The 25,302-nt window shown below is 40.7% G+C and overlaps 1 protein-coding gene across 1 annotated transcript; it reads right to left on the minus strand.

Moving 5' to 3' along the window:
• Positions 1–1,975: 1,975 nt before the first annotated feature.
• Positions 1,976–24,220, minus strand: Pank3 (pantothenate kinase 3). Its single transcript, XM_004661034.2, has 7 exons — positions 24,065–24,220; positions 15,886–16,238; positions 13,766–14,019; positions 11,530–11,706; positions 8,676–8,799; positions 5,770–5,895; positions 1,976–3,018 (listed from the first exon to the last, which is right to left on the minus strand). Exons 1-7 carry the CDS (start codon positions 24,090–24,092, stop codon positions 2,968–2,970), a joined length of 1,113 nt encoding a protein of 370 aa, XP_004661091.2. The 5' UTR covers positions 24,093–24,220; the 3' UTR covers positions 1,976–2,967.
• Between the last annotated feature and the right edge of the window lie 1,082 nt (positions 24,221–25,302).

The raw sequence follows: 25,302 nt of genomic DNA on the forward strand, positions 1-25,302 counted from the left end.
AGCATATATATATACAAGAGGTGACAAGGTAATCTTGGAATGATCAGAAATATCTCTACAAAATAAACCAGGCCAAATAAGTGATATCCTTATTTAAGAGATTAGGTTCTCATTTTTTCCCTCTGTTTCTATTAAAAGTCCATATTCAGAAAGTTTTCATGGATATGTAACATTCTCTATTAAGCACTACTTCCAGAAAAGTACTGTCTAATACAGTGGCCACTGTTCACATGCAGTCAATTGGTCCTCTGAGATGTGCTCTAACTGTCAAGTATATATTATCTGCAAAGATTGAAGAACAAAAAAATTTAAAAAGTAAAATACATCTCCCCAGTATTTTTTAACTGATCAGTGCTGAAATTACACATTACCTATGTTGGGTAAATAAAGTAACTAAAATTATTTCCACCTATTATTTTTTGAACTGTTTTCTAGAAAATATAAAATTATGCATAGTTTTCATTTTTTTCTATTAAACAGCACTGTTCAAGACCACACAGACAGCATGCTTATAGAAAATTTCACAAGGTCAAAATAAGAAAATTGGGATTTGGCAAATGTTACAACAATTCTGTCTTACTAATCCAGAAATCCTACATTACATATGAAAACAGGTAAGAACAAGAGTAATGAGATGGCCGACCACTTTATATGTATTTTAGTAGGCAACTTCTGTTTCAAGTGATGAGTCACAGTTCTATACTAACCAATGTAACAACTGGAACTATTCAAAAGACTAATGCTAATGTATGGAATTTCCACAGGTATGAAACTTGTAGTTTCTATCATTCAGTAACCTATGTGTATGCACGCACACGTGTTTGTTCCTAGAGGCAAGAGGTAACATTAAGGGTCTTCCTCGGTTGCTCTCCGTCTTACTCTTTGAGATAGGGCCTTTCACTGGACCTACACCTTGCTGATTAGGCTGGAGTAGTTAGCCATTGAGCCCCAGGGTTCCCTCTCTGCCTCTTCAGTGCTGCGACTTACAGGCACATACGCTGTGCCCAGAAGTTTATATATAGCTGCTGCAGATCCACATTTAGGTTCTCATACTTGAGTGGCAAGCACCGCACCCACTGAAGCAGCCCAACTCTTTCTTATCTGTACAAATACCCGAGTCAGAAACAAAGACAAACCAATTACATTTCAGCCTCAAATGCCAAACAATGTAATGGAAACATCAGTGACATCACTATAAGTTTTTAAAATGCCTACCAAGTGGTCTGAATTCCAAGTTGTCTGAATTAGGAACATTTTTTAAAATGTTGTGCTTGGCTGGGCATGGTGGCGCACACCTTTAATCCCAGCACTTGGGAGGCAGAGGTAGGAGGATCACCGTGAGTTCGAGGCCACCCTGAGACTACATAGAGAATTCTAGGTCAGCCTGGGAAAAAAAAAAAAAAAACCAGAAACAAAAAAAGTTGTATTTGGACATTTTGCATGTATGGGGGGTGCACAATATGGCATGCATGTGGGTGTTAAGGAGTTGAAACCATGCCAGTAAGTTTCACATGCAAGAACCTTTAACTATTACCACTGCACCAGCTCCCCAGCCACTAGGAAACATCTTTGCATGCTTCTCTTCAAAAATACTCAGACATTATTTATATTTTCATACCTTCAGGTAATCCTTAATTTTAAACATTTGCACACAAAACTTAAAAACTCCACAGAGAAATGTCTTTGTCAAGAATCTCTTTACAGTCTACTGGAACAACTCAACTGAGCAATACCGTTCTCAGAGCCCAGAGAAATACTTCTTTTGAAATGTAAACGATTAATAACTTCTTCAAGGTACATCCAGAAATATTGGTAATTTATAGAAGTGAATTGCCCTCACACACTCAAGTTTATAGAACTACAGGACATCCCAAGTGTTGCTACCAATGTAAAAACCTAAGGGAAAAAATTTAACAACAACAACAACAACAAAATGAATTCAAAACAGAATGAATTCCAAGGCAAAAGGAATTAAAAATTCTGGAACCATAATGCTTTTTATTACCAGGATGTATAAAACACTGACCTTTTTGTAATTCTGCAACACTGCCTAACATGCCCTAAGTTTTAAAAACATCCCTAGAATAAACGTGAGCCTGTTGTTAGCTTTCACGGTTCAGATCTAATACGTGTATCATGTTTGGGTTTGAGATATATAAGATAAAGAATACAGATCTATCCATTCACTCTAACCATACCCCAATGACTTAGGTAAGACTCCAAAGCATGCAATCATACCTCCAATTTTAAAGTAGTAAACATTTTAACATATATGATGATTATGTAATAAAATAGAGAAAATGTTATGTTAAATATGTTAATTTTCCAAGATCATTTTGAAATTAAGGCTGTTTAACCTAAGTATTTCAATTACATCATATGGCACTTGAGAAAAAAGTCACATACATATGCTTTTTTAAGGAGAATGTTACAAAAACTATCATGATTAATTAACATCTAACATTGCCTCTAAAAATTGCATTAAATAATCATCTTTGATTGCCATTACAACAAATTGTGATTCAGGGCATGTTACTTTCTGCTCACTAGTGACCAAACACATACAAAACAGACACATAGCAAGTATCCAGAATCAATGATTTTCATAAGCAAAACTTTTCTGAGACCTTAAGATTTGCATCTGAGCATATGGTACTACAATGTTAGCTACATAAAACAGAATCTTTTTGAGAGGAAGCTCAGTAATGAAAGGCTGTATTGCATTTAAAGATTGAATATTCACTATATACACAAGGGAAAGGATCTCAATAAGAAATATTTCACATTGCAGAGTGCTCTCTGTTAATATGGCAACACTCATGAGCATACCATTGTGACATTTCAAGTCAACAAGAATAGTGTTACTCTTTATCCTTTGGTTCCCGGTGACAATGAATTCAGTGGTAATGTCTCTGGTTTCAGTTTCAGTGTCTCTTGGATTACATATCAACAGAGATTTCTGATGTTTCAGCTGAAATTTGGCAGTCCAAGAAGTGCACCAACAGCTCCAAAATATCCCTGCATGATTTTTAAATTGTTAGTGCACTATAGCTTTCAAAGTGGCATGTTAACCAGTCATTAGTAACATTATGTATATATTATATATGCATTAGTAACTTACATTACCATTCACTTTAACCATATCCCAAGGACTTAATTAGATGACTCCAAAATCTGTTATTATACCTCCAATTAAATTTTTTTAGAATAAAGGTTGTTCAATATTTATTTGGAAATTCTTTAAGTTCCATATTGCTAGGACTGTAGAAAAAAAATTAAAGAAGGGTCTTGGGCTGAAGAAATGGCTAAGCAGTTAAGTGCTTGCCTGTGAAGCCTAAGGACCTCAGTTCGAGGCACGATTCCCCAGGACCCCTGTTAGCCAGATGCACAAGAGGGTGCTTGCATCTGGAGTTCCTGTGCAGTGGCTGGGGGCCCTGGTGCACTCATTCTCTCTCTCTGCATCTTTCTCTGTCACTCTCAAATAAAAAAATAAAAAAAATTTTATAAAAGGCTCTTATATATCCTAAGCTGATCTTGGATACTTATGCAGACGAGGACGACCTCATCCACCCAGTAATGGGATCACACTGTTTTATGAGGAACAGTGGATCAAACCCATGACTTTGTAAATGCTAGGCACTCTACCAACTAGGCTATTTACCCAGCCCACTGCAAAAAACCTTTTTTTTTTTTTTTTGTTTGTTTTTCAAGGCAGTGTCTCACTCTAGCCCAGGCTGACCTGGAATGCACTATGTAGTCTCAGGTTGCCTTGAACTCACAGCAATCCTCTTACCTCTGTCTCCCAAGTGCTGGGATTAAAGGCATGCACCACCATGCCAGACTCAACATTTTTAAAGCTTTAAGTTTAGCAATTTATCTAATAAACAAGCCAGCTTCTTGAGGCTCCAATACCCTCAGTGGAAGCTATGTGGAAGTGGAAAAAAAAAAATTCTGGGGCTGGAGAGATGGCATAGCTTGTCTGTGAAGCATAAGGACACATATTTGCCTCTCTAGGTTCCACTGTAAGCCAGATGCACAAAGTGATGCAAGCACACAGGTCACACATGCGCACAAGGGGTGCACACACCTAGAGTTCGGTTGCAGTGGCTAGAGGCCCTGGTGTGCCAATTCTCTCAGTAAACAAAACAAAACAAACAAACAAACAAACAAAAAAGCCACCTGCTTGGCTTGCCTCAAAAAAACCTTATGATTATGGTGAGAGCTATGACAATGATTTACAGAAGCCTGTAATAATCCATAATATTTGGCTACATTACAAAGAGTCAGTTTAATACGGACTGTCAGACTAGAATTCAAAAGAATATAATAAATAGGAAAACAAAAGTCTTTTTGGGTGGGCTTTTTTTTTTTTTTTTTTTGTGAAACAAAGTCTTTGTAATGTAGCTCTGGCCAGCCTGCAACTGGCCTTGAACCTGTGGTGATGCTCCTACATCTGTACCCGGGTCCTGGGATTACAGATATGTACCATAGGCCAGGTGGGGTGGTGCACACCTTTAATCCCAGCAGAGGTAGCAGGACTGCAGAGAGTTCGAGGCCACCCTGAGACTACATAGTGAATTCCTGGTCAACCTCAGCTAGAGTGAGACCCTACCTTGAAAAACCAAATAAATAAATAAATAAATAAATAAAAAGGTTATTGTAGCTTACTTTGGATACCTTATCTATCTGTGGTCACTTTTTAAAAATCTTTTTTTTTTTTTTGTGGTTTTCAAGGTAGGGTCTCACTCTGGTCCAAGCTGACCTGGAATTCACTAGTCTCAGGGTGGCCTTGAACTCATGGCGATCCTCCTACCTCTGCCTCCCGAGTGCTGGGATTAAAGGCGTGCGCCACCACACCCAGCTAAAAATCTTTTTTGTTTATTGTTATTTATTGAGAGCGACAGAGAAAGGTACTTGGGAGGCAGAGGTACGAGGATCACTCTGAGTTCAAGGACACCCTGAGACTACATAGTGAATTCCAGGTCAGCCTGAGCTAAAGTGAGACCCTACCTCAAAAATACAAAACAAAAGAAGAGTTATATACCATGAAACTCAGGTAGGAAAAACAGATTTCAGGAGCTAACAGTAGTTACTTCTGGAGTGTAGGTAAGGTATAGGATTAGAGAAAATTTTCACAGCTAAAATTATGTGATTTTGTAATTGTTCACATCTTATCATTTGTACTGGGAGACACAAAAACAATAACAGAAAATATCCACTAAGTCTACCTACAGATGTCCTAGCTTATCTGAGAAACTCAAGAGACCTCACATTACTAGCTGTGCCAAAAGAGCAGTCTAATCCCACTGCGATACCCTCCAGGTGACTCTCTTCCCACAGCAGAAACTGAAGCAATCAGCATTTTATTTAAGAATCTGCTGCACACACATGAGGAAGGAGGACCACAAGTTCAAGGACACCCCGTGAATAGTGAGATCCTGTCACAAAAAACCTGGTTAAGTTACCCAGTAAATAATTCTCCATTCATACAGGTAATTAAACTTAGTGCCTAACAAAACAAATTCAAAACAGGAGGGGGGACTAATCCAGGAAGCATAAAAGGGGCATAAGAGAGTAACAGGAGACTCTACCTTGAAAAACCAAAAAACAAAGTAATAGGTTATGTGGATATGATTAAAATACATTATATATCATACATGAAACATTAGAAAAATGTTTTGTAGTTTTACAATTATAAATACTATAAGCAATATAGAAAATCTGAACCTAAAATATTATGTTAATAATAATAAACATTTTTGGTCATACCTCATGTTCTAGAAACAATGCTTTTAACTGACCCTTTGACCAATAATCCAGTGCATATGCCAGAAGTTTCATTGAGAGAGTATTGACACGTAAAAAGTTCCCAACAAAGACAACTCTATTTATTTTCTAAAAGAAAAAAAAAAACAGTTAGGAGATTTAGAGTAGATTTTATAGCACAAAGATTTCATGAAATCTCTAAGGATGTCAATCAACTTTCATTAGTGTCTAGTACTACTGTCTAGTTTGATACTAGACTCCTATAATTCTGATTACTTACAAATAAAAAGATGTCATTATAAGTTTATCAAGACTCATGCACAACATAACAACCAAGAGAGAGCTCTGATGTAAGCCATGGATGAGGCTTTACTACAGATGTTTCTTTCAATGCAGGTTCCTGCACTATAATTAAATATACCAAATGTTCAATGGGGCTGGGTCTTGGCACTGGAAACAATCGAGAAGAACAAAAACAAACCAGATAGTGGAGGATGTTCAGTTGGGTAGACTGTATGTGGGTGTGTAAGGAGGCATTATGTATGGACTCCGTACTTTGGTTTTGCTGCAAATCTGAAACTGTTCTAAATATAGCCTATTACATTCAACTACGGCATGCAACCTGGTCTCTACACAAATGAGTGATTGATCACTGGCATTATCCCATTCTTGGCCCCAGACTGACCCATCAAGTCATCTTTTTGTTGAGATTTCATATTTACTAATTTGCTTTCTCAAGAAATCTTAGGTGAACAAACTGGTATTTAATTGTTCAGAAAACATATTCCTACTTTTATAACACACTGATTTTGAGTATGAATCTTTACATATCAGTTTGAAAACTGCAAACTATGGCCTTTATTCCTGCTAACTGGCCAGTGAAAGTCTTATCTATAAGGCTAAGAAGCAAGGTCTCCGATTCTCAGCCCCCAAAGTGAAGTATTTCTAAAATGTAGTCTCAGGGTGGCCTCAAACTCATGGTGATCCAACCACCTCTGCCTCCCATGTGCTGGGATTAAAGGTGTGCGCCACCACCCTTGGCTCAAGAGTGACAATTTTAATAAGGCCTTTTTTTTCCTTCCCAAAGTAGGGTCTTCCCCCTGGCCAGGCTGACCTGGTTTTCACTATGTAGTCTCAGGGTGACCTCAAACTCCCAAGTGCTGAGATTAAAGGCATGTGCCACCACACCTGGCTAAAAATAAGGCTTCCTTTACCTGCTCAATTATTTGTAATTTGTTTCTGGCCATTCTCTGCTCTATTCCTAATTTTCTTTTTCTTTTTTTGGAGGGGGAGGGGAAGGGATTAAGGTTTGAGGTAGGGTCTCACTCTAGCTCAGGCTGACCTAGAACAATTTTTCTTTATCTGGTTTGACTTTCTTTTTAAAAACAGTATTTACTAAGGCATATTAGACAATTTACTTAATAGATTAACAATATAAACTACAAAGTCAGGAACTTTTGCCTAAACAATGCCCAGAAGATGGTACTCTACACATTTCCTTGATAAATAAACGAGTGAATGAACAAACAGTGGCTCCTTCAAGCAGTAAAGCTCCTAACACATTTGATGAGCAAAAGTCCATGAAAATGGTTTTCCCTCCCATTAAATTTCATCTTTTGTATAAAGTATCTCAACTCTGTGGTCAATCTAGCAGGCGATGCTTGCACATGCTTTCTTAAAGCAAGCAAGCAGCATACATCATCCAACAGCATGTGAAGATCAAGTCTCAATGCCTTCATAGCCCTGTACAATGCTGCTTGATCCATATGCAACAAGGCAGCACTGTAAAGAAGCCGAGGGCAGTAAGAAAACTTCCAAGTGTCTCACTAACTGAACTTTGCAAGCAAACCAAAGCCAACTCATAATGCTTTCAAAAATTAGTTAACTCAAAATGTCTTATATTTAGGAAGATCCCTCTCTAAGGAGTCTTAAGCTCCTATTCTGGATAAATATAAAATGTGCCCCATTTCTAAGACAAAGTTGACTTCTTTTTGTTTTGCAGTGCTGAAAAGTGAACCCAGAGCTTTATACCATTTGCTGTATTTAAACTTGAGTTACTACTTTGAGAGGGAGAAAGAGGCAAACACAGGAGAGAATAGGTGTACAGGGCTTCTACCACTGCAAACAAACTCCAGATCATGTGCCACCTGGTGGCTTGCGTGAGTACTGGGGAACTGAACCTGGGTCCTTTGGCTTTGCAGGCAAGTGTCTTAAACGCTAAGTCACCTCTCCAGCCCTCGTGTAAGCAATTCTAACTAAAATCTAACTAAATTCACAGGGCAGCACAGGGGGACAAGAGAAGGCAATGAAAGGTTAACAGAATCAAAATACATTGTATGTGTGATAAACATTTAAAAATGTCATAGCTGGCCCCATAGCATATATAATTATTTGAGGATGTAATAAAATAGATCTCATTCCTAGAAGTCTCTATAAGGCAAAAAAAGTCATGTCAGATGAGCAGTATAATTTAACTATTTTACAAAATTCAAGTTGTTTGGCTTTTAATCCCCCCCCCCCCCCGCCCCGAGGTAGGGTCTTGCTCTAGCCTAGACTGACCTGGAATCCAGCTGTCTTCAAACTCATGGCAATCCTCCTACTTCTGCCTCCCAAGTGCTGGTACTAAAAGTGTGCACCACCGCACCTGACCTAATTTTTTTATATTTTATTTTTATTTACTTATTTGATAGAGAAAGAGGTAGATAAATAGACAGGTGCATCAGGGCCTGTAGCCATAGCAAACGAAGTCCAGATACATGCGCCATCTTGTGTACCTGGCTTACATGTGTCCTGGGAAATTTAAGCTGGATTCTTTGGCCTTGTAGGCAAGCACCTAAACTAGTAAACCATCACTTCAGCCCATAGCTTATATTTTATTTTTCATAAAATAAAGCTGTTGAGATTCTTACCTCATTCACAGCACACATGCGTGCCACAGACCCAATATTGTTGGTGATTGTAACTAAGGTAGCTCTTGCCAGGTCTTCTTTACTAACACTTTCTCGCTTCTCCTTATAAATCATATTCCCAAAACTGCAGAGAAAGGAAAAACAAAAGTCAACTCCACTGGTAATAAACAGAACTTCATATACTAGCTTAGATATCTATAATCTAGATAGTTTTGTAATGTTAGGACCAAAAGAGCAAGAACACATAAGGGTTAGGTCAAAATAGGTATCTACACAAGAAATAGGCAGCACCTTTTAAAGCATTACAGCTAAAATTATGTTTCAAAGAAAGCAGTTATTAGAAGGAAGCAAAGGTTACTAAAATATCTACATTTAAATCTAATATAAAACAAGGAAACAAAAAAGGCTATTATTTTACTTTAGGGAGCCAAGAAGAAAAAATAGGAAAAGTACGTTTTGACTTACTTTTTAAAAAAGTCAAAATATTTTTAAACATTTTGTCAGCGTTAATATCAAATTCCTTGTCATTCAATCACATTAAGGATGTACCAGAAGTCCCTTAAGCAGTGTGAGTGTAGTATCACACTGTCGAATACAAACAGTGAGCCACATGTAATTCCTTATTTTCTACTAGCCACATTGAAAGGATAAAAACAAACAGGAGAAATTAATTTGTTTATTTTATTTAAGCTACTACCTCTATGTGCACACACTATTCACATTCAAAATGCATACATAGGCCTACAAAGAGAAGGAGCATAGAAGCACTAACCAGAACTAGGAAAACATATGTACAAAACCAAACCACAGGCTGCCCTGGGGACACAAAGGGAAAAAGATTCTATTTCTGAGGCAAGAAACAGTTGAAGGAATGAAGGAAGGTTTTCTAAGTAAAAGGAACAGAAAAAGTTAACTAGAAAAAAGAAAAGGAAAGTTCCTGGCAAAGTTAATGATATACAGAAATGAGAATTATCTTTACAAAACTGCAAGTGACATCAAAAGTCAGCAGAGTAAAGGCCATGTGAGAGGGGTCAGAGATGACAACTCAAGATAGGGCAAGTCCACCACTACTAAAGTAGACTTAGCACCAGATGACTTGACAAGGAACTTGTGGAGTGTATAAGCAAAAATCCAGTTACAAAAGCTGGGTCTGGTGGCTTACACCTTTAATCCCTGCACTCAGGAGCCTGAAGATAGCAGTGAGCTCAAGGCCACCTTGAGACTAGTGAATTCCACGTCAGCCTGGGCTAGAGTGAGACCCTACTTTGGGGGAGGGGAGGAACCTGTTACATAGTAATGGGATATGAGAATGATACAAAATAGAATATACACAAAAACATTATTTAGGAATTAAAAGCAATGTACAAAAGACAAGTAAGTCAGGTGTGAATGGCACAAACTTTTAATCCTAGCACTTGTAAGGCAGGTAGAGGTAGAAGGATGGCTCTGAGTTTGAGGCCAGCCTAAGACTACATAGTGAATTCCAGGTTAGCTGGGGCTGGAGAGAGACCCTACCTACCTCGATTAAAAAAAAAAAAAAGATAAATAAAAGACTCAAAATACCAGAAAGGCACACAAGTAACCTTAAACAAATAGGCTAAGCTTAATAACAGCAAGAGATGACAATCATAAAGATGTCGTTTTCCCTAGGTTAACACATAAGATTCATGAAACTTAAAAATAGAAAGGGATAAAGCCTATTTTTATGCTTTGGAAACCTTAAAAATATAAAGTTGGTACATAAAAAAAAATCGAGTGCATAATGAAGTCATCTCAATTAGATAGCAAGCAAGAAGGTATTAGAGCCTTATGGAAAATAAAAACTGAAAAACTAAAACTGGATCTATACTTCATGTAAAACATGAAGACAAATTATAAAACAGACTCATATTCAATGAAAGGCAGAAATATTAAAATATCCAAAGAAGTGTTAACTCCTTTATATATTTGGAATGCGAAAGACTTACTTACTATGAATCAATATCCAGAAGCCATGAAAGAAAAGACTGATAAATATAACTGTGTTGTAACAAGCCAAGAGAAAACAGCATGAACAATAACTCACAAAAAGCACACAGAAGGTAAAACCTCATTGCCAGTTTTTTTTTTTTTTTAAGGCAAATTAAAATTATACTAAGATGTCACTTCAGGTTAGCAAAAATTCAAGTCTTGCAGTACAATGGTGAAACTGCAGAGATATATGCTCTTTCGTCTACTGCTGGCCAGACAGGGTGGGAAACAGTACCATTCCTTTGGAGGGTATGCTGTTTTGATTTTTCGAGGTAGGGTCTCACTCTAGATCAGGTTCACCTGGAATTCACTCAGTAGTCTCAGGCTGGCCTTGAACTCTCAGTGATCCTCCTACCTCTGTCTCCCCAGTGCTGGGATTAAAGGCACGTGCCACCACGCATGGCTTGTGTATGCTTTTTAATAAAGTAATTATTTATATGCATGTGTACATGGGCACCCCAGGGGCTTCTGCCATTACAAACAAATGCCAGATGCTGTGACACTTCTGGCTTCATGTGGACACTGAGGAACTGAATCTAGCCTGACAGGCTTTGCAAGCAAGTGCCTTTAATTGCTGAGCCAGACCCTGAAAAGGCATGCTTAATATAGTTTCTCACGAGCCCTCAGTGCAGAGCCTTAGACAAGCTAGACAAGCACACTACCTCTGAGCTCTATCTCCAGTACAAGTAGTCTGTTACACAGTGCAGATAGGGGTAAACTTAACATTTTTGTACTTTAAAATTACTTCTATTTTCAAAATTTGGACCCAAAAAGAGAAATCACTCTTACATTTCAGCCGTATTCTACAAAACAAACAAGCAACTTATACTAATGTTAAATTTACCTAGATGCTACAGCCCAGCCTGGTAGACCAAATCTTTCATAATCTCCTCCATAAATATCGCGGACCAGCTTGTCAGCTTGAGTGCTGTCACCTTTGGATGCCATTTCAAGAGCCTCTTCAAAACTTTCACAGCCAGTCAATAAACTGCATAAACCAAGAAAGGTACCACCTCCAAGGCTGAAATAAAACAAACATGACAGCTAAGTTACATTTACATGTGACAATCATTCCCAAAGTAAAAGGGTACACATTCATTTACTGAAAACACACGTGCACACACAATCAGTAAGTTACGAACATGACGACAAAAGGCAAGGAAAACTGCTTAATAAAACCCGAACCTAAATCTTTTGGTGGGGCGGGGAGAATATATTTCTATGTATTCAATAAACAGAAATGCTAACTGGCTGGTGAGGTGGTTCATCCCTACAGTCCCACTTGGGAGGCTGAGACAAAAGGATCATGGGTCATGATCACAGGTCAGGTACACAGAAAGACCCTCTCAAAAATAGTGTGTGTTTGTTTTAAAAAAACAAAAGAACAAGAAAGAAACCTGAACTTTTAAAGTTTCACAGAATGGGTTTTGTGAAAAGCTTCTGCATCAATTCTGCTAATCAATTCAGTTTTGTTAACATTTAACTTGACTTTGATTCCTCTGTACCCACATAAAGCCAGATGCACAAAGAGGCACATGCACCTGGAGTTTGTTTTCAGTGGCTGGAGACCCTGGAGCTCTCGTTCTCTCTGACTCTCTTCTCTTTCTCTGCTTGTGAATAAACATATAAATAAATAAATTAAGAAAAATTACAAGCCAGGCATGGAGGTGCCTGCTTTTAACTTTAGCACTTGTGAGGCAGAGGTAGGAGGAACACTGTGACTTTGAGGTCATCCTGGGACTACAGAGTACAGTGATACCCTACCTTGAAAAAACAAAAACAAACTAAACAATTAACTACAATGATAGCCAATACTGTAGTTTAAATGCAAATATTTGCAGTACCGGTAAGTTTTAGGTTTACATTTCTCTAAGAGTGGAAATAAAGACAAAAACATAAGGCTGGAGAGATGGTTCAGCAATCAGATGCCTGCAAAGTTTAGCAACCTGGGCTGGAGTCCTCAGTACCCATGTAAAGCTGGATGCACGAAGTGATACATGCATCAGTGGCTAAAGACCACAGTGTACCCATTCTCTCTCTCTGCTTGCAAATAAATAAAAATATTTTTTAAAAAGAGAAGCTATCTATTATATAAAAATTACAGTACTGGGGTGGAGAGATGGCTTAGCAATTAAGCGCTTGCCTGTGAAGCTTATGGACCTCTGTTAGAGGCTCAATTCCCCAGGACCCATGTTACCCAGATGCACAAGGGGACGCATGTGTCTGGAGTTTGTTTGCAGTGGTTGGAAGCCCTGGTGCGTCCATTCTCTCTCTTTCTTTGCCTCTTTCTCTCTGTGTCACTCTCACCTCTAGCAACATTTCTGAGGAAATTCTGAAAAGACCCTGACTGGAATGCTTCAGTACAAAACTTACCATAAGTAAACTTTTAATTTTTTTGGTTTTTTTCGAGGTAGGGTCTCACTCTACCTCAGGTTGACGTGGAATTCACTATGTTGTCTCAGGGCAGCCTTGAACTCATGGCGATCCTCCTACCTCTGCCTCCTTGAGTGCTGGGATTAAAGGGGTGCACCACCACGCCTGGCTCTTATGTAAATTAAATACTTTTTAAAATTCATTTTAGGGCAAGCAGAGAGAGATAAGAGAGGGAAGAGACACAGAGAATGGGTATGCCAGGGCCTCTAGCCACTGAAAACGAACTCTAGATGCATACGCCACTTTGTGCATCTGGCTTTACATGGGTACTGGGACTCGAACCTGGTTGTTAGGCTTTGCAGGCAAGCATCTTAACTGCTGAGCCATCTCTCCAGCTCCACCATTATGTAAATTTTAATAACTAATGCCGACCAACACGACACATAGGGACTTTAGTTCTGAGTCTTTATATACGCGTCTATCTGTAACAATTAACTTCCACATCTGTATTTTTTTGCTGTAGCACAAATATGTATTTTATTTTTTCTGGTAAAATGAGGAAACCAGTAATACACAGCTATGGCTAGGGATGCAGTTCAGTAGTTCCACACTTGCTTGGTACACATGAAGACTGAGAACCCCCAACACCAATTATAACTTCTGTGTAAAACACTGTGAACACAGAAATGAGACCAAAAGGTTACTACCTTGTTCCAGTCACTCTCTTATAGTTGTCTTTGGAATGGACTGCTAAAATACTGACTCCTGAGCCGATATTCACCACCAAGAGCGGGTAGGGATCATCCAGGTTGAAAGGCATCTTTTGGCATTGCTCAGGTTCTGAGGCATTAGCAAAATAATAGCATTCTGCTTGTCCATTGAAACTGACAGAATCTATATACAGCAAGCCCTTTACAAGGCAGTCAAGTTCATCCAGTTTGTGCAGGTGGAGGTTTCCAATCTACAAAAAAGATTCGAGTTAAAAAAAGAGAGCACTCAAAATAAATAGCATATCATGTAATTTTCAAATATTTTACAAAACTTCAGTATTAAGGCTCTCACATTTTCACTTGCTTTTATTTATTTATTTTTATTAAGTATTGATTTGCAAGAGGGGAAGAAGGGAGAGAGAATATAATGAGTGTACCAGGGCCTCTTGTTACTTTAAACAAACTCGAGTACACGTGCCACTTTGTGTCTCTGGCTTTATGTGGACACTGAGGAATTGAACCTAGGTCACAAACTTTGTAAGCAAGCACCTTTAACAACTGAGCCATCTCCCCAGGCCTTGTTTTTATTTTAGTGTCAAAATTTCTCAAGAATTTTATGTAGTCCACTGGCTCTCAGTAAGAACAATACCTATCATCTGAGAGGGAGGATATATTTTAGGTTTTAAAGAATGGTGACAGCCAGGTTTTGGTGGTGCAAACCTGAGTTTGAGGCCAGTCTAAATTCCAGGTCAGCCTGGACTAATGTGAAACCCTACCTCAAAAAAAAAGGTGAAAAGTCAGGTTTAGTGGACAAGGCCTCAGCATGACAGACATCTGCAATGGGCACACCAGTGACACAAAACAAAAAGAAAATCCCACTTCTGCATTGTCTTTGGCTTTCTGCTATATGCTTTGCAGTGGTATTAGGAAATTATTTTACCTACCTTCTCATGTGTAGAAAGTAGTCTCCATGAAGTTTTGACATGTATACTGAATTTGCTAGGAATTCACCATAAACATGGGGATAATGTGTCACTACTAGCAATGCTACTTATAGCATTTGACTCTCCTATAAAACATACTGATCAATGTGACATTATGTTTTGCATTAATGATAACCTATATGTAGGTACAGGGGTTAAACTAATTTACCATGTCCTCTGGTATAAGCATACAAGCTAAACTATATACTGACATATAAGTACCTTGACTCCCTGCCTTTGTATGATAGTTGGGGACCTGTTTGAAATTACTAAATTCACTTCAGGTTAGGAATAGTTTATGAAGTACTTTGATTCAGTATGTACTTATTTGTATTGTCTAGAGTATTATTCTTTTAGGAGTGTCTTCTAGTATTCAATAGCTGTCTTGACAATCCAAATCAACCCAAGATAGGAACGTGCCTACTAACTAAATTGGTATATACAGAAGATGGCTATGGGAAAGACATTAACAAACCCTATAAATGTAAGAAAGTAATGAAAAGTATTCAAGACTCATTTAAATCTGATTAAAAAATTTTTTAAACATATTTATTTATTTGAGAGACAACGGGCACACCAGGGTCTCCAGCCACTGCAAACAAACTCCTGGTGCATGTATCCCTTGTGCATCTGGCTTATGTGGGTCCTGGATTGCTTAACCAGGATCCTTTGGCTTTTCAAGCAAACACCTTAACAGCTAAAACCAACTCTCCAGCCCCCTGATTTTTTTTTTCACCAAGGCAGTCTCACTCTGGCAGACTGCCCCGGAACTCACTCTGTAGTCCTAAGCTGGTTCTTCCTACTTCTTGCCTCTCTGGGATCAAAGGTATGTACCACCACACCCAGCTAAATCTGATTTTATACACTATCAACTTCATTGAAATCCCCCTTGAATTGTAGCGCAGTCCCAAGGTTGGGTAGTTTACAAAATATACCAAATACTACATACACCATACCCAATCTGGCATTTAGCCACCCCACAAAGGTACCTTAAGTGCCCCACATCAAAATCTAGACAGGAACACGGGCTTCCTCAGGGAGAATGAACCCAGGAAACAACATGCCAGATGGAAACCTAGCCTCACACTTGAAAACTCAGAGGGTACCGTTTTTTGGTTTCCAGGTAATACATACTGTGCGAAAATCTTTTTCAAACTTGTAAGCACCACCTCCTGTAGCACACAGCACCGTCTGTAATGTGGAGAAGTTTTTATCTCTTCCCATTTGGATAAAGGTAGGCAGGTCCTGGGTTGGAAACCTGATAAAGTGCAAATTCCCTCTTCGACCAAAGAGTGTCAAATCCTTCAGTTCAAGGTGTACATCCCGAATGCCAGTGGAGCCATATGCCACGTTAGAAGTCAAGTATTTCCGAATACTTTTTAAGCTCTCAACTTCTTCTTGTTCCTCCTCTGCTGTGATATCAATAGGTTCAAAATATGACAGCTTTACTAGAGTTCCCCCAATGTCCATGCCGAACCATGGGAAAGCTGTGAATGAAAAAAAATGTATTGATTGTGGAAAAACAAATTAAGACAAGTTTGTCAAACCCCATTCACCAGGATTGCGATTCAGTGAATTGTACTTTTCAGCTAAGACTCATCTTTAGTGTGTACCTCTTTTCCTTTAGTCTCATTTGTGGTTTCCTGAAAAACAGAACAGATGGTCCAGGGACTTTTAATCCTTTGTCTGGTTAAGTATTTAATTTTAATACTGATTTATTTGAGACAGAACGAACATGGGTGCATCAGGTCTCCTGTACCTGCCAAGTGAACTCCAGAGCCATGTGCCACTTGTGCATCTGCCTTCACATGGGTCCTGGAGAACTGAACCTGGGTTAGCAGACTTTTTGCAAGCAAATGCCTTTAATCATACAGCCATCTCCTCAGTCCTGATTAAATATAATACTTATCATGTAACCCAGGTGATAGGAAAAAAATTGAACCAAAAAAAGGTCTTTATGTAGAGCTTGAGTATCCTTGTTTCTATAAAAACTTTAATAAAATTGGCTTCTAATTACATTCATGGGAAAAGTACCACCTTAAAATGCCATCTTTCTCTGCTCATGAAATGTGTTAAGTTTTAGTACATATGGGTACTCATGTTGAATTGTTTACACAGGGACAGGCACTTCAGGCTGGGAGAATCAGTCAAGGTTAGGATTTGGACTGTCTAACTGAGCTATATGACTCTGGAAAAGCCATCAACTCTCCTCAACAATACTTTCCTCAATTCCCTTCTGTGAATGCCCCAAGGAAATCACAGAGCATAATACCCATAAATGAGAAAGACAACATAAAATTTATATTCATATACAGGCCAACAGAAGAAATGCTAATTTGAGGCCTCTGAATGAGGGGAATGCTGAAAATAAAAACTAGCCAAACTCAAAGGCAAAAAGGATTAAGTCAACATGGTTAATGAACTAGGAAAAAGACTACAGCTAAGGAAATACACAGGGTCAACACAAAGGGTCCTGCATGCAAGTCAAAGAACTTCACTTTGAATCTGTAGACAATTATAGGTACTGTTACTATTCCCAGTAAGAAAATGGTACCGTTTAGCTGCAAACTAGAAAGAGCTTACTTAAGTGGTAGTGTACAGGGAAGACAAAAGCAGTTTCAGATACACTTGAAAAGCAAGGCTGAGGTACCCCACATCTACTTGAAGACCAAAACCATCAAGCTATTTTGTTAAACATAAAGATTTCTGGGCATGGACTCCACAGGTATGAGGCAAATATTAAGGGTATTATTTTGGACTTTATTCTTTGTGTGTGTGTGTGTTCTATTATAGCCAGATTTACAGTCAGTCTATATTGTGATTTCTATTTACTGGTAATAATCTTTACACAGATACAAGGCAGGCTGGGGTGCCAGCAAGCAAACAGTATTGCAATGTTATGAAATATAAAAATTCAGATTCTTAGATTATGTCTAAAGAAAACTGATTTGGTTCCCACAAAGCTACAGCTGACATTTACTGAGTTACATCTTCCATAAATATGCTAATTACATGCAATACCTCATTTAATCCTCAATACCACTGCTATAAAGTTACTCTATTGTGTGCTCTACTTCACAAACAGGGACAAGACAAAAATAATTAAGTCCCTTAAGGCAAAACTAAGATACACAAATAAATGTAACAATTTTTTGTTTTGTTTTGAGGTAAGGTCACACTCTAACCCAGGCTGATCTGGAATTCACCATGTAATCTCAGAGAGGCCTCCAACTCATGGTGATCCTCCCTACCTCTCCCTCCCAAGTGCTGGGATTAAAGGCATCCACCATGCCCAGCAAATTTAACAATTTTTACTTAAGTTAGCAAAATTATAATTCCCAATTTTTTCTTAAAAAATCCATATCTTGCTTACTTTATATGTGTTCCATTAAAAAACTACAAACATGGGCTGGATAGATAGCTTAGCAGTTTAGGTGCTTGCTGGTGAAGCCTAAGGACTCAGGTTTTCTTAAGTACCCACACATAAACCAGATGAACTGTGTGCACGCTCTCTCTCTTAAATAGCTACAAACACAATTCAACAAAAAAGGATTCTATATTTCTGTATTTTAGAATTTATATATCTGTTAAAAATAGCATGTGAAGGGTGTGGACTGAGCTCAGCTGTTAGTGTTTGTCTAGCACACACAAAGTCCTGTGTTTGATTCCTAGCATGTGTAAAATGGGCGCAAGCCCACCATGTCTCTAATTATAGCAGTTGGGAGTTTGAGAAGCAGAAGGATCAAAGTTCAAGGTCAGTCTGGGCTAGGAGACATCAGTCTCAGTGGTTAAAGGTGCCTTTTGGCCCAGCTTCAATCCCTAGCATCCACATGAAGCCAGATGCAACCTGAAACTTACAGTTGCAGTAGTCTCAGCCCTTGATTCAGATGGGGCACAGACACCTGAAGATTGTCCTCTAACCTCTGCAAGCATGCACAGCAGGCGCACCCACACGAAACAAATGAAATTTAAAAACCTTTAAAAAAATCCAGGTGGCTATAATACTCTTAAAACAACAGGAACAGATATGCCAATCCAGTGAATTTGTATTTCCTTTAGGATTACTCTAAATCTCTTTGGAGGAGAAAAAAAAAAAACCCTACACAATTACTTTCTGTAAGATTTATTGCTATTATTTATCTGAGGCGCACATGTGCACATGTGTGAGAGAGAGACAGCAGAGAGAATGGGTGCACCAGGACCTCTACCCACTGCTAACGAACTCCAGACCCATGTACCATCTGGCTCATGTGGGTCCTGGGAAATCGAACCTGGGTTCTTTTGGCCTCTGCAGGCAAGCACCTTAACTGCCAAGCTCTCTCTCCAGCCCTATCTACATGCTTTAAAATCAGCATTAGATTTGACATCACTTAAACAAAATTAAATTTTCCCATTTGATTTTGATTTCAGAGAAAGTAGAAAATCAGGATTTTCCAAAATTTATTTGCAGGCCCTCCTCCCGTCACCTTTGCCACTGTAGAGGGATCAAACCCAGGGCCTTGTGCGTATCAGGCAATTACTCTACCTGAGTCACATCACCCCCAGCCCTTTGCAGCTCTTCATAGGCATCAGAATATACGAATATAAAAATGTCAAAGGGAGCCAGGTGTGGTGGCACATGCCTTTGGTCCCAGCACTCAGGAAGCACAGGTAGGAGGATCGCTGTGAGTTCGAGGCAACCCTGAGAATACATAGCCAATTCCAGGTCAGCCAGGGCCAAATTGAGACCCTACCTGGGGGCGGGGGGGGGGGGGGGGGGGGGGAGGGAGTAAATGGTGGTATAAACTGCAATCAGGTTCATGTATCTTTATTTTCAGCCAGAATCCTATTCACAGATTTACAAATATCTGAATATGGCTTTTTTTTTTTTTCTTTTTCAAGGTAAGATATCACTATACCCCAATGTGACCTGGAATTCACTATGTAGTCTCAGGGTGGCCTTGAACCACAGCTATCCTCCTATGTCTGACTCTGCTGGGATAAAGGAGCATGCCACCATGCCTGGCTTGAATATGGCCATTCTTGAAAGCAACACCTCCAACTAACACTATTCCTTTTTTAACAAAAAATTATGAGGATGAGGTGACTCCATAGTTAAAGGCAGTTGCTTGCAAAGCCTGATGGCCTGGGTTTGATTTCCTAGTTCCCATGTAGCCAGATGCATAAACTGGTACATGCAGATGAATTCTGATTGTAGTGGCACTCCTGAATTGTTCTCCTTCCAAGTAAATGAGGGAATGAAAAAAAATTATGCCTAAGTATAGTGCCATATGTCTTTAATCCCAGCACTTGGGGAGGCTAAGGCAGGAAGATGGCCATGAGTTTAAGACCAGTCTGGGACTAGAGTTCCAGGTCAGCCTGGGTTAGATTGAGACTCTACCTTGAAAAAAAAACAAACCAAAACAAAACAATTTGTGAATTTATTTGCATGTCATGTGTGTGCACATGTATGTGCAGGCGTGCAAGGCCTCACTGCTGCACATGAACACAAGACACATGAGCCACTTTTTGGGTACAGTTTGTACAGGTGGTGTGGGAACTGAAAGCAGCCAGTAGGCTTTACAAACAAGTGGCTTAACCACTGAGCCACCTTTCTAGTCCCCCCACTTTTGCATCTGTGTGGTGTGCACATGTATGCAGGTGCAGGTGCACATGGAGGCCAGAGGTTGATAATGGGTCTTTCCTTGATTGCTTCTCCACCTGATTTTACTGAGACAGGGCCCCTCACTTGAACTAAAGGCAAACAGCATCTGATGATAGCAGCCAGCAGAAACGCTGGTTTGTGAATTGTCTGTACAAAACCTGAAGTACATGAAGGTGCTAATGTCTACCCATTTTTTCAGAGAAAGAAAATGACTGTCTAGGTATAATTATCATTGAAACAATAAAAACAATCTTTAAAAATATCTTTTACAGCTTTTAAAAAAGGCTCCCAGTTCAATTCTCCAGGACCTATGTGAGCAAGATGCACAAGGGGAGCATGCATCTGGAGATCCTTTGCAGTGACTGGAGGCCCTGGCACGCCCATTCTGTCTCTCCCCCTTTCTCAAATAAAACATATTAAAAATTTTTATTAAAAAAATGAAAATAAAAAAGGCTTCTCAGGCATGCTATTTTTTTTCCCCAAGGTAGGGGACCCACTCTGGCCCAGGCTGACCTGGAATTCACCATGTAGTCTCAGGGTGTCCTTGAACTCATGGCGATCCTCCTACCTCTGCCTCCCAAGTGCTGGGATTAAAGGTGTACACCACTACGCCCGGCTTCAGGCATGCTATTTTTATGAAAAAAAAAAAACAAACTTATTTTGGCAGGGTAGATAAAGCCTATAATCCCAGCACTCAGGAAGCTGAGGTAGGAGCACTGCCCTGAGTTCAGGTAGGTAAGACAGGGCTAGAGTGAGACCTTGAAAAAACAAAGCTGGGCGTGGCAGTGCACGCCTTTAATCCCAGCACTGGAGGCAGAAGTAGGAGGATTACCGTGAGTTCAGGGCCACCCTGACCCTGCGCTACAGTGAGACCCTAACTTGAAAAAAAAAAGAAAAACAAACATGCAAATAAGGTATAAAGGTGAGGCGTGTGAATCAAAACACAAAATACACATGCATGAAATTATCAGAAATCAAAATTTAAAAGTGACAGCTCTTATTCTGTGTCTCACTCAAGTAGTCTAGTGAGAGTTGCCACTAGGTCCTCTATCCCAAGGAAGAAACATCATCTTCCTTTATCAGGGAGAACCTGTGTGGAAATGGTGAAGCCTGCATGCCCACGGGGAGGACGATTAACTTCTAACAAGATGAGTTAAGTTTGATCTTACTGTAAAGAGCCAGACAAGAAAGCACCAAAGTCTTATTTAAATACTGTTGGCCCCACAAAGATTTAGTTCAAAGGGACCTTATACTAAAATAGGATTTAGATGTTTTTTAGACATAGACCAAATGCTGAAACTGCTCAAAATGTTAAATGGTATTTTAAGGAACATGCTCACATGGGTTAACTTATGCTGCACTGGTATATTCCAGGTATATTTTGAGTTTTTTTTTTTTTTTTTTTTGGTTTTTCGAGGTAGGGTCTCACTTTAGCCCAGGCTGACCTGGCATTCACTATGGAGTCTCAGGGTGGCCTCGATCTCATGGCAATCCTCCTACCTCTGCCTCCACCATGCCTGGCTATTTTGAGTTCTTGAATAAAAGCCATTTCACATCAATCATAACAAGTAAAAATTGAGGTGGCCAGGCATGGTGGTGCATGCCTTTTAATCCCAGGACTCAGAAGGCTAAGGCAGGAAGATCACTGTGAGTTCAACGGCAGTCCAAAACTACACAGTGAATTCCAGGTCAGCCTGGTGGAGAGCAAAACCCTACCACAAAAATCCAAAACAAGCGGGGCGTGGTGGCGACCTGCCTTTAATCCCAGCACTTGGGAGGCAGAGGTAGGAGGATCACTGAGTTCAAGGCTACCCTGAGATTACACAGTAAATTCAGGTCAGCCTGAGCTAGAGTGAAACCCTACCTTGGAAGAAAAAAATTTCCAAAACATAAGGTATGTCTTCATACCTTTGGCATTAAGATACCTGGAAATGGCTTGGGCCTTTTTTTTTAGTGAATTAGTTTCTGAGAGCAATTACATTAGAAACTATTACCTCCAATAATATTTTACTGTCTTCTAGGGAGAAGTGATAATTCTTTGTTTTGTTTTTATGAGATAGGGTCTCAATCTAGCTCAGGGTGGCCTTGAACTCAGGGTGATCCTCTACCTCTGCCTCCAGAGTGCTGGGATTAAAGGCGTGCCACACCACGCCTGACCTGTTTACCCAATTTTAAGTGTTCAAATCACAATAAAAAGAAACCCACCACTGCATCAGAATGTGAATTTGTCATAAAGTTTTTTCACCAGATGGAAATTCTAAGACAAGCAGAGAAAATGTTTGCATGAAAGGAGGATGCCCAAGGAAGATGCATTAGTTCAAGATAGAGCATTTTCTCTTCTGGGGGGAGGGGTGGGGGTCAGAGGAAGCAGACAGGGTCTCACCTTATACCTAAGCTGGCCTCAAACTCACAGCAATCCTGCTGCCTCAGTCCCCTGAGTGCTGGGATGATGTGCAAGGATGCATTACATTCATAGAGCATGCACTTTAATGTAGCCCGGCACTGTGAGTCCTAAGCGCCCTGACCATTGTCACTGAAGCTTTCACGCACCACTGCTTTATACAGACCAAGATTTAGCTATCATAAATGTCACTAGCAGATAAACTAAAACCACCAAGTAAGAAACGTTTGTTTCTCAAGTATTTAGACTATGCCCCGTTGGTAGAAAAGAATCAGCCCTGTACTTTGAGCTAGTGCACTGAGGGCTCTAAGTGAGCGAGGTCACTCAGCGAGTTCAAATTCCTCAACGGTAAAGACCAAAATACTCGTATGACTTTAATAAGTGAACTTTCAAAGGGCTCTGAGATGTTGCTTCTCCTATGAGGTTTATGGAGCCCTTAATGGGAGCAGGCAGGGGAAGTTAAGTGTTCACACATGCCCCTTCATATAGTCAAAGATTTCTTTCAGCAGTTATAAAGACAGCATGACACGCTGTAGAACCTGTAAAGCATCATGATTTTTAAGAGATAAGCATAAACCTGCACATTCCTGGTTGTTCTGGAAGACTACAAGCCTAACAATCACAAAAGGCTGCTGGAATAAATAAGCCAACTGAAGAAATAAAAGGTTTTTAAAAGATAGCACATGAAAGTTGATGTGCTTTCTTACAGCATGGGGAGAAATTTTTAAGCATATGCACATACAGGTATAGGAGAATCTCTATTCACGACTATACTAATGTGGTTGGTTCTGGGTGGCGGGAAAATGGGTTTTTGTTTTAATATTCTGTTTTGCTTGCCGGCGTCTAAAACAAGCAGGAACGAGTTGATGTTCTAACCCCCGCCCCGCAAAAAGCCAAAGCAAATGGCCCACTGGCAGGTTACATGCACTTGCGTTCATAAGCTCCAGCTGCAACAAGAACGCCTGACAAGTCCCACGAACCCACCAGGATTTCAAGGACACAAGCAGGGAGCCGGGAAATCCGTGAAGATAGCTGACAGCCATGACCATGTCGGCGAGAAAGGACCGATGCGGACACACTCTCGTCGGGCAAAGCCCGGGTCCAAATTCTCTCCATCAGCTCCTCCACGCCGAGGAGGAAGCGGGAGGGCGCTCGACCGGCACGCTCGGGGCTGGGGTTCCAAGGGTTCCCGGTCCTCCTCCCAGGCTCGCGCCCGCCCGCCCGCGCACCCACCCACGGGCAGCGGACCCAGCGGTGCCCCATCTTACAGGGTTTCTTGGCATCCTTGATCTTCATGGCGCCGGCCTAAGGAGCGCAGGGCGGCCTCGCGTGCACAGCTCCGGGGAAGACTCGACGACGACTCCGGAGGAGGCAGAGGCAGCTCGGCGAGGCCCGGCCGGTTCCTCCCCCTCCGCAGGCCGGGTGGGGCGGGCCCAGGGCGGGGCGGCCCCACCCCCACTCCTGCGAAGGGGCGGCCGGGACTAAGCGAGCTGGGGGAAAGGCCTCCGGTCTCACCGCTCCGGGCCGCCCCCCCTGCAGCCGCTCCAAACAATAGGGCCCGGTTCCCCCCTCCCGAGCCGCCGTTGCCGCCACCGCCACCGCCGCCACCGCAATGAGAAATAACCCGCCCAGGCGGAGCACCCACGTGACCCAAGCCGCGCCTAGCTCTCTGCGGGGCTGCTGGGAATTGTAGTCCTCCGCGCCGAGTGGGCCTGCTCTCTGGCTGCAGATGCGCAGACGGACTACGAAGCCCAGGATGCATCGCGGCCCCCTTCGCCCAAGCCCCCTCCGCTTCCGGAGATCGCCTCAGAGTGGGCCCAGCGAGAAGGGGGCGGGGCCTTAGTCACGCCAGTGAGGAGGCCGCCAATGGTGGCAGACGTGGGCGGCCCGGGCAATTCCCGGGTTCGGGCCTGTCCCTGCTGTTACGGCGAGAGGTGAGGGGCTGGCAGCTCTGCTGGGGTCTGTCATGGCCGTCCTGCAGTCGTAAGCTACCCCCTGGAGGCAGAAAAGCTGGTCATTGTGCCGTGGGAAGCGCAAAATTCAAGGTTGAAGCGACTCAAGGTTGAAGTCAATTCACCAAGGAATCCCTTTATGAACAACGTTGAGTGATAATGTATCGCATCTTGGGCTCAGCACTATTTGTAAATTATTTATTGTATTCCTACACCCTTGGCACGAGTCACATGACCGGCTTTATAATCATTTTGAAGATGGGAAGTTAAGCCCTTCTGATCACATGCGTTTTGCCATCGTTCCTTGTTTCCCCCATCTGAGGCCCTGGGGCCTCAACTAATAAGGGGAAAATTGACTTCTAGGAAAGAAAAGTACATAGGCCAGTTTCCACAACAAAGCCAGGACACCCATCTTAATATACTAGAGTCTGAGATCTCCCACAAGAGATAGCATTGAGAATCTTCTAGAACCTCTTCAACTTTAAAAAAATTTTTTTTTAATAATTTTTTTATTAACAACTTCCATGATTGTAAACAATATCCCATGGTAATGT

Source organism: Jaculus jaculus, chromosome 6 (genome assembly GCF_020740685.1).
Source record: "Jaculus jaculus isolate mJacJac1 chromosome 6, mJacJac1.mat.Y.cur, whole genome shotgun sequence".
Lineage (NCBI taxonomy): Eukaryota > Metazoa > Chordata > Mammalia > Rodentia > Dipodidae > Jaculus > Jaculus jaculus.

What these genes read in the sequence shown, in the direction of transcription:
- Pank3 (XM_004661034.2), bottom strand. Translation starts at nt 24,092, where the DNA reads ATGAAGATCAAGGATGCCAAGAAACCCT. An exon ending in AAGAGAGTGACTGGAACAAG is followed by an intron (nt 11,707 to 13,765) that starts GTAGTAACCTTT and finishes GTTTTATTTCAG; the next exon opens with CCTTGGAGGTGGTACCTTTC. An exon ending in GGCTGGGCTGTAGCATCTAG is followed by an intron (nt 8,800 to 11,529) that starts GTAAATTTAACA and finishes CTTTCTCTGCAG; the next exon opens with TTTTGGGAATATGATTTATA.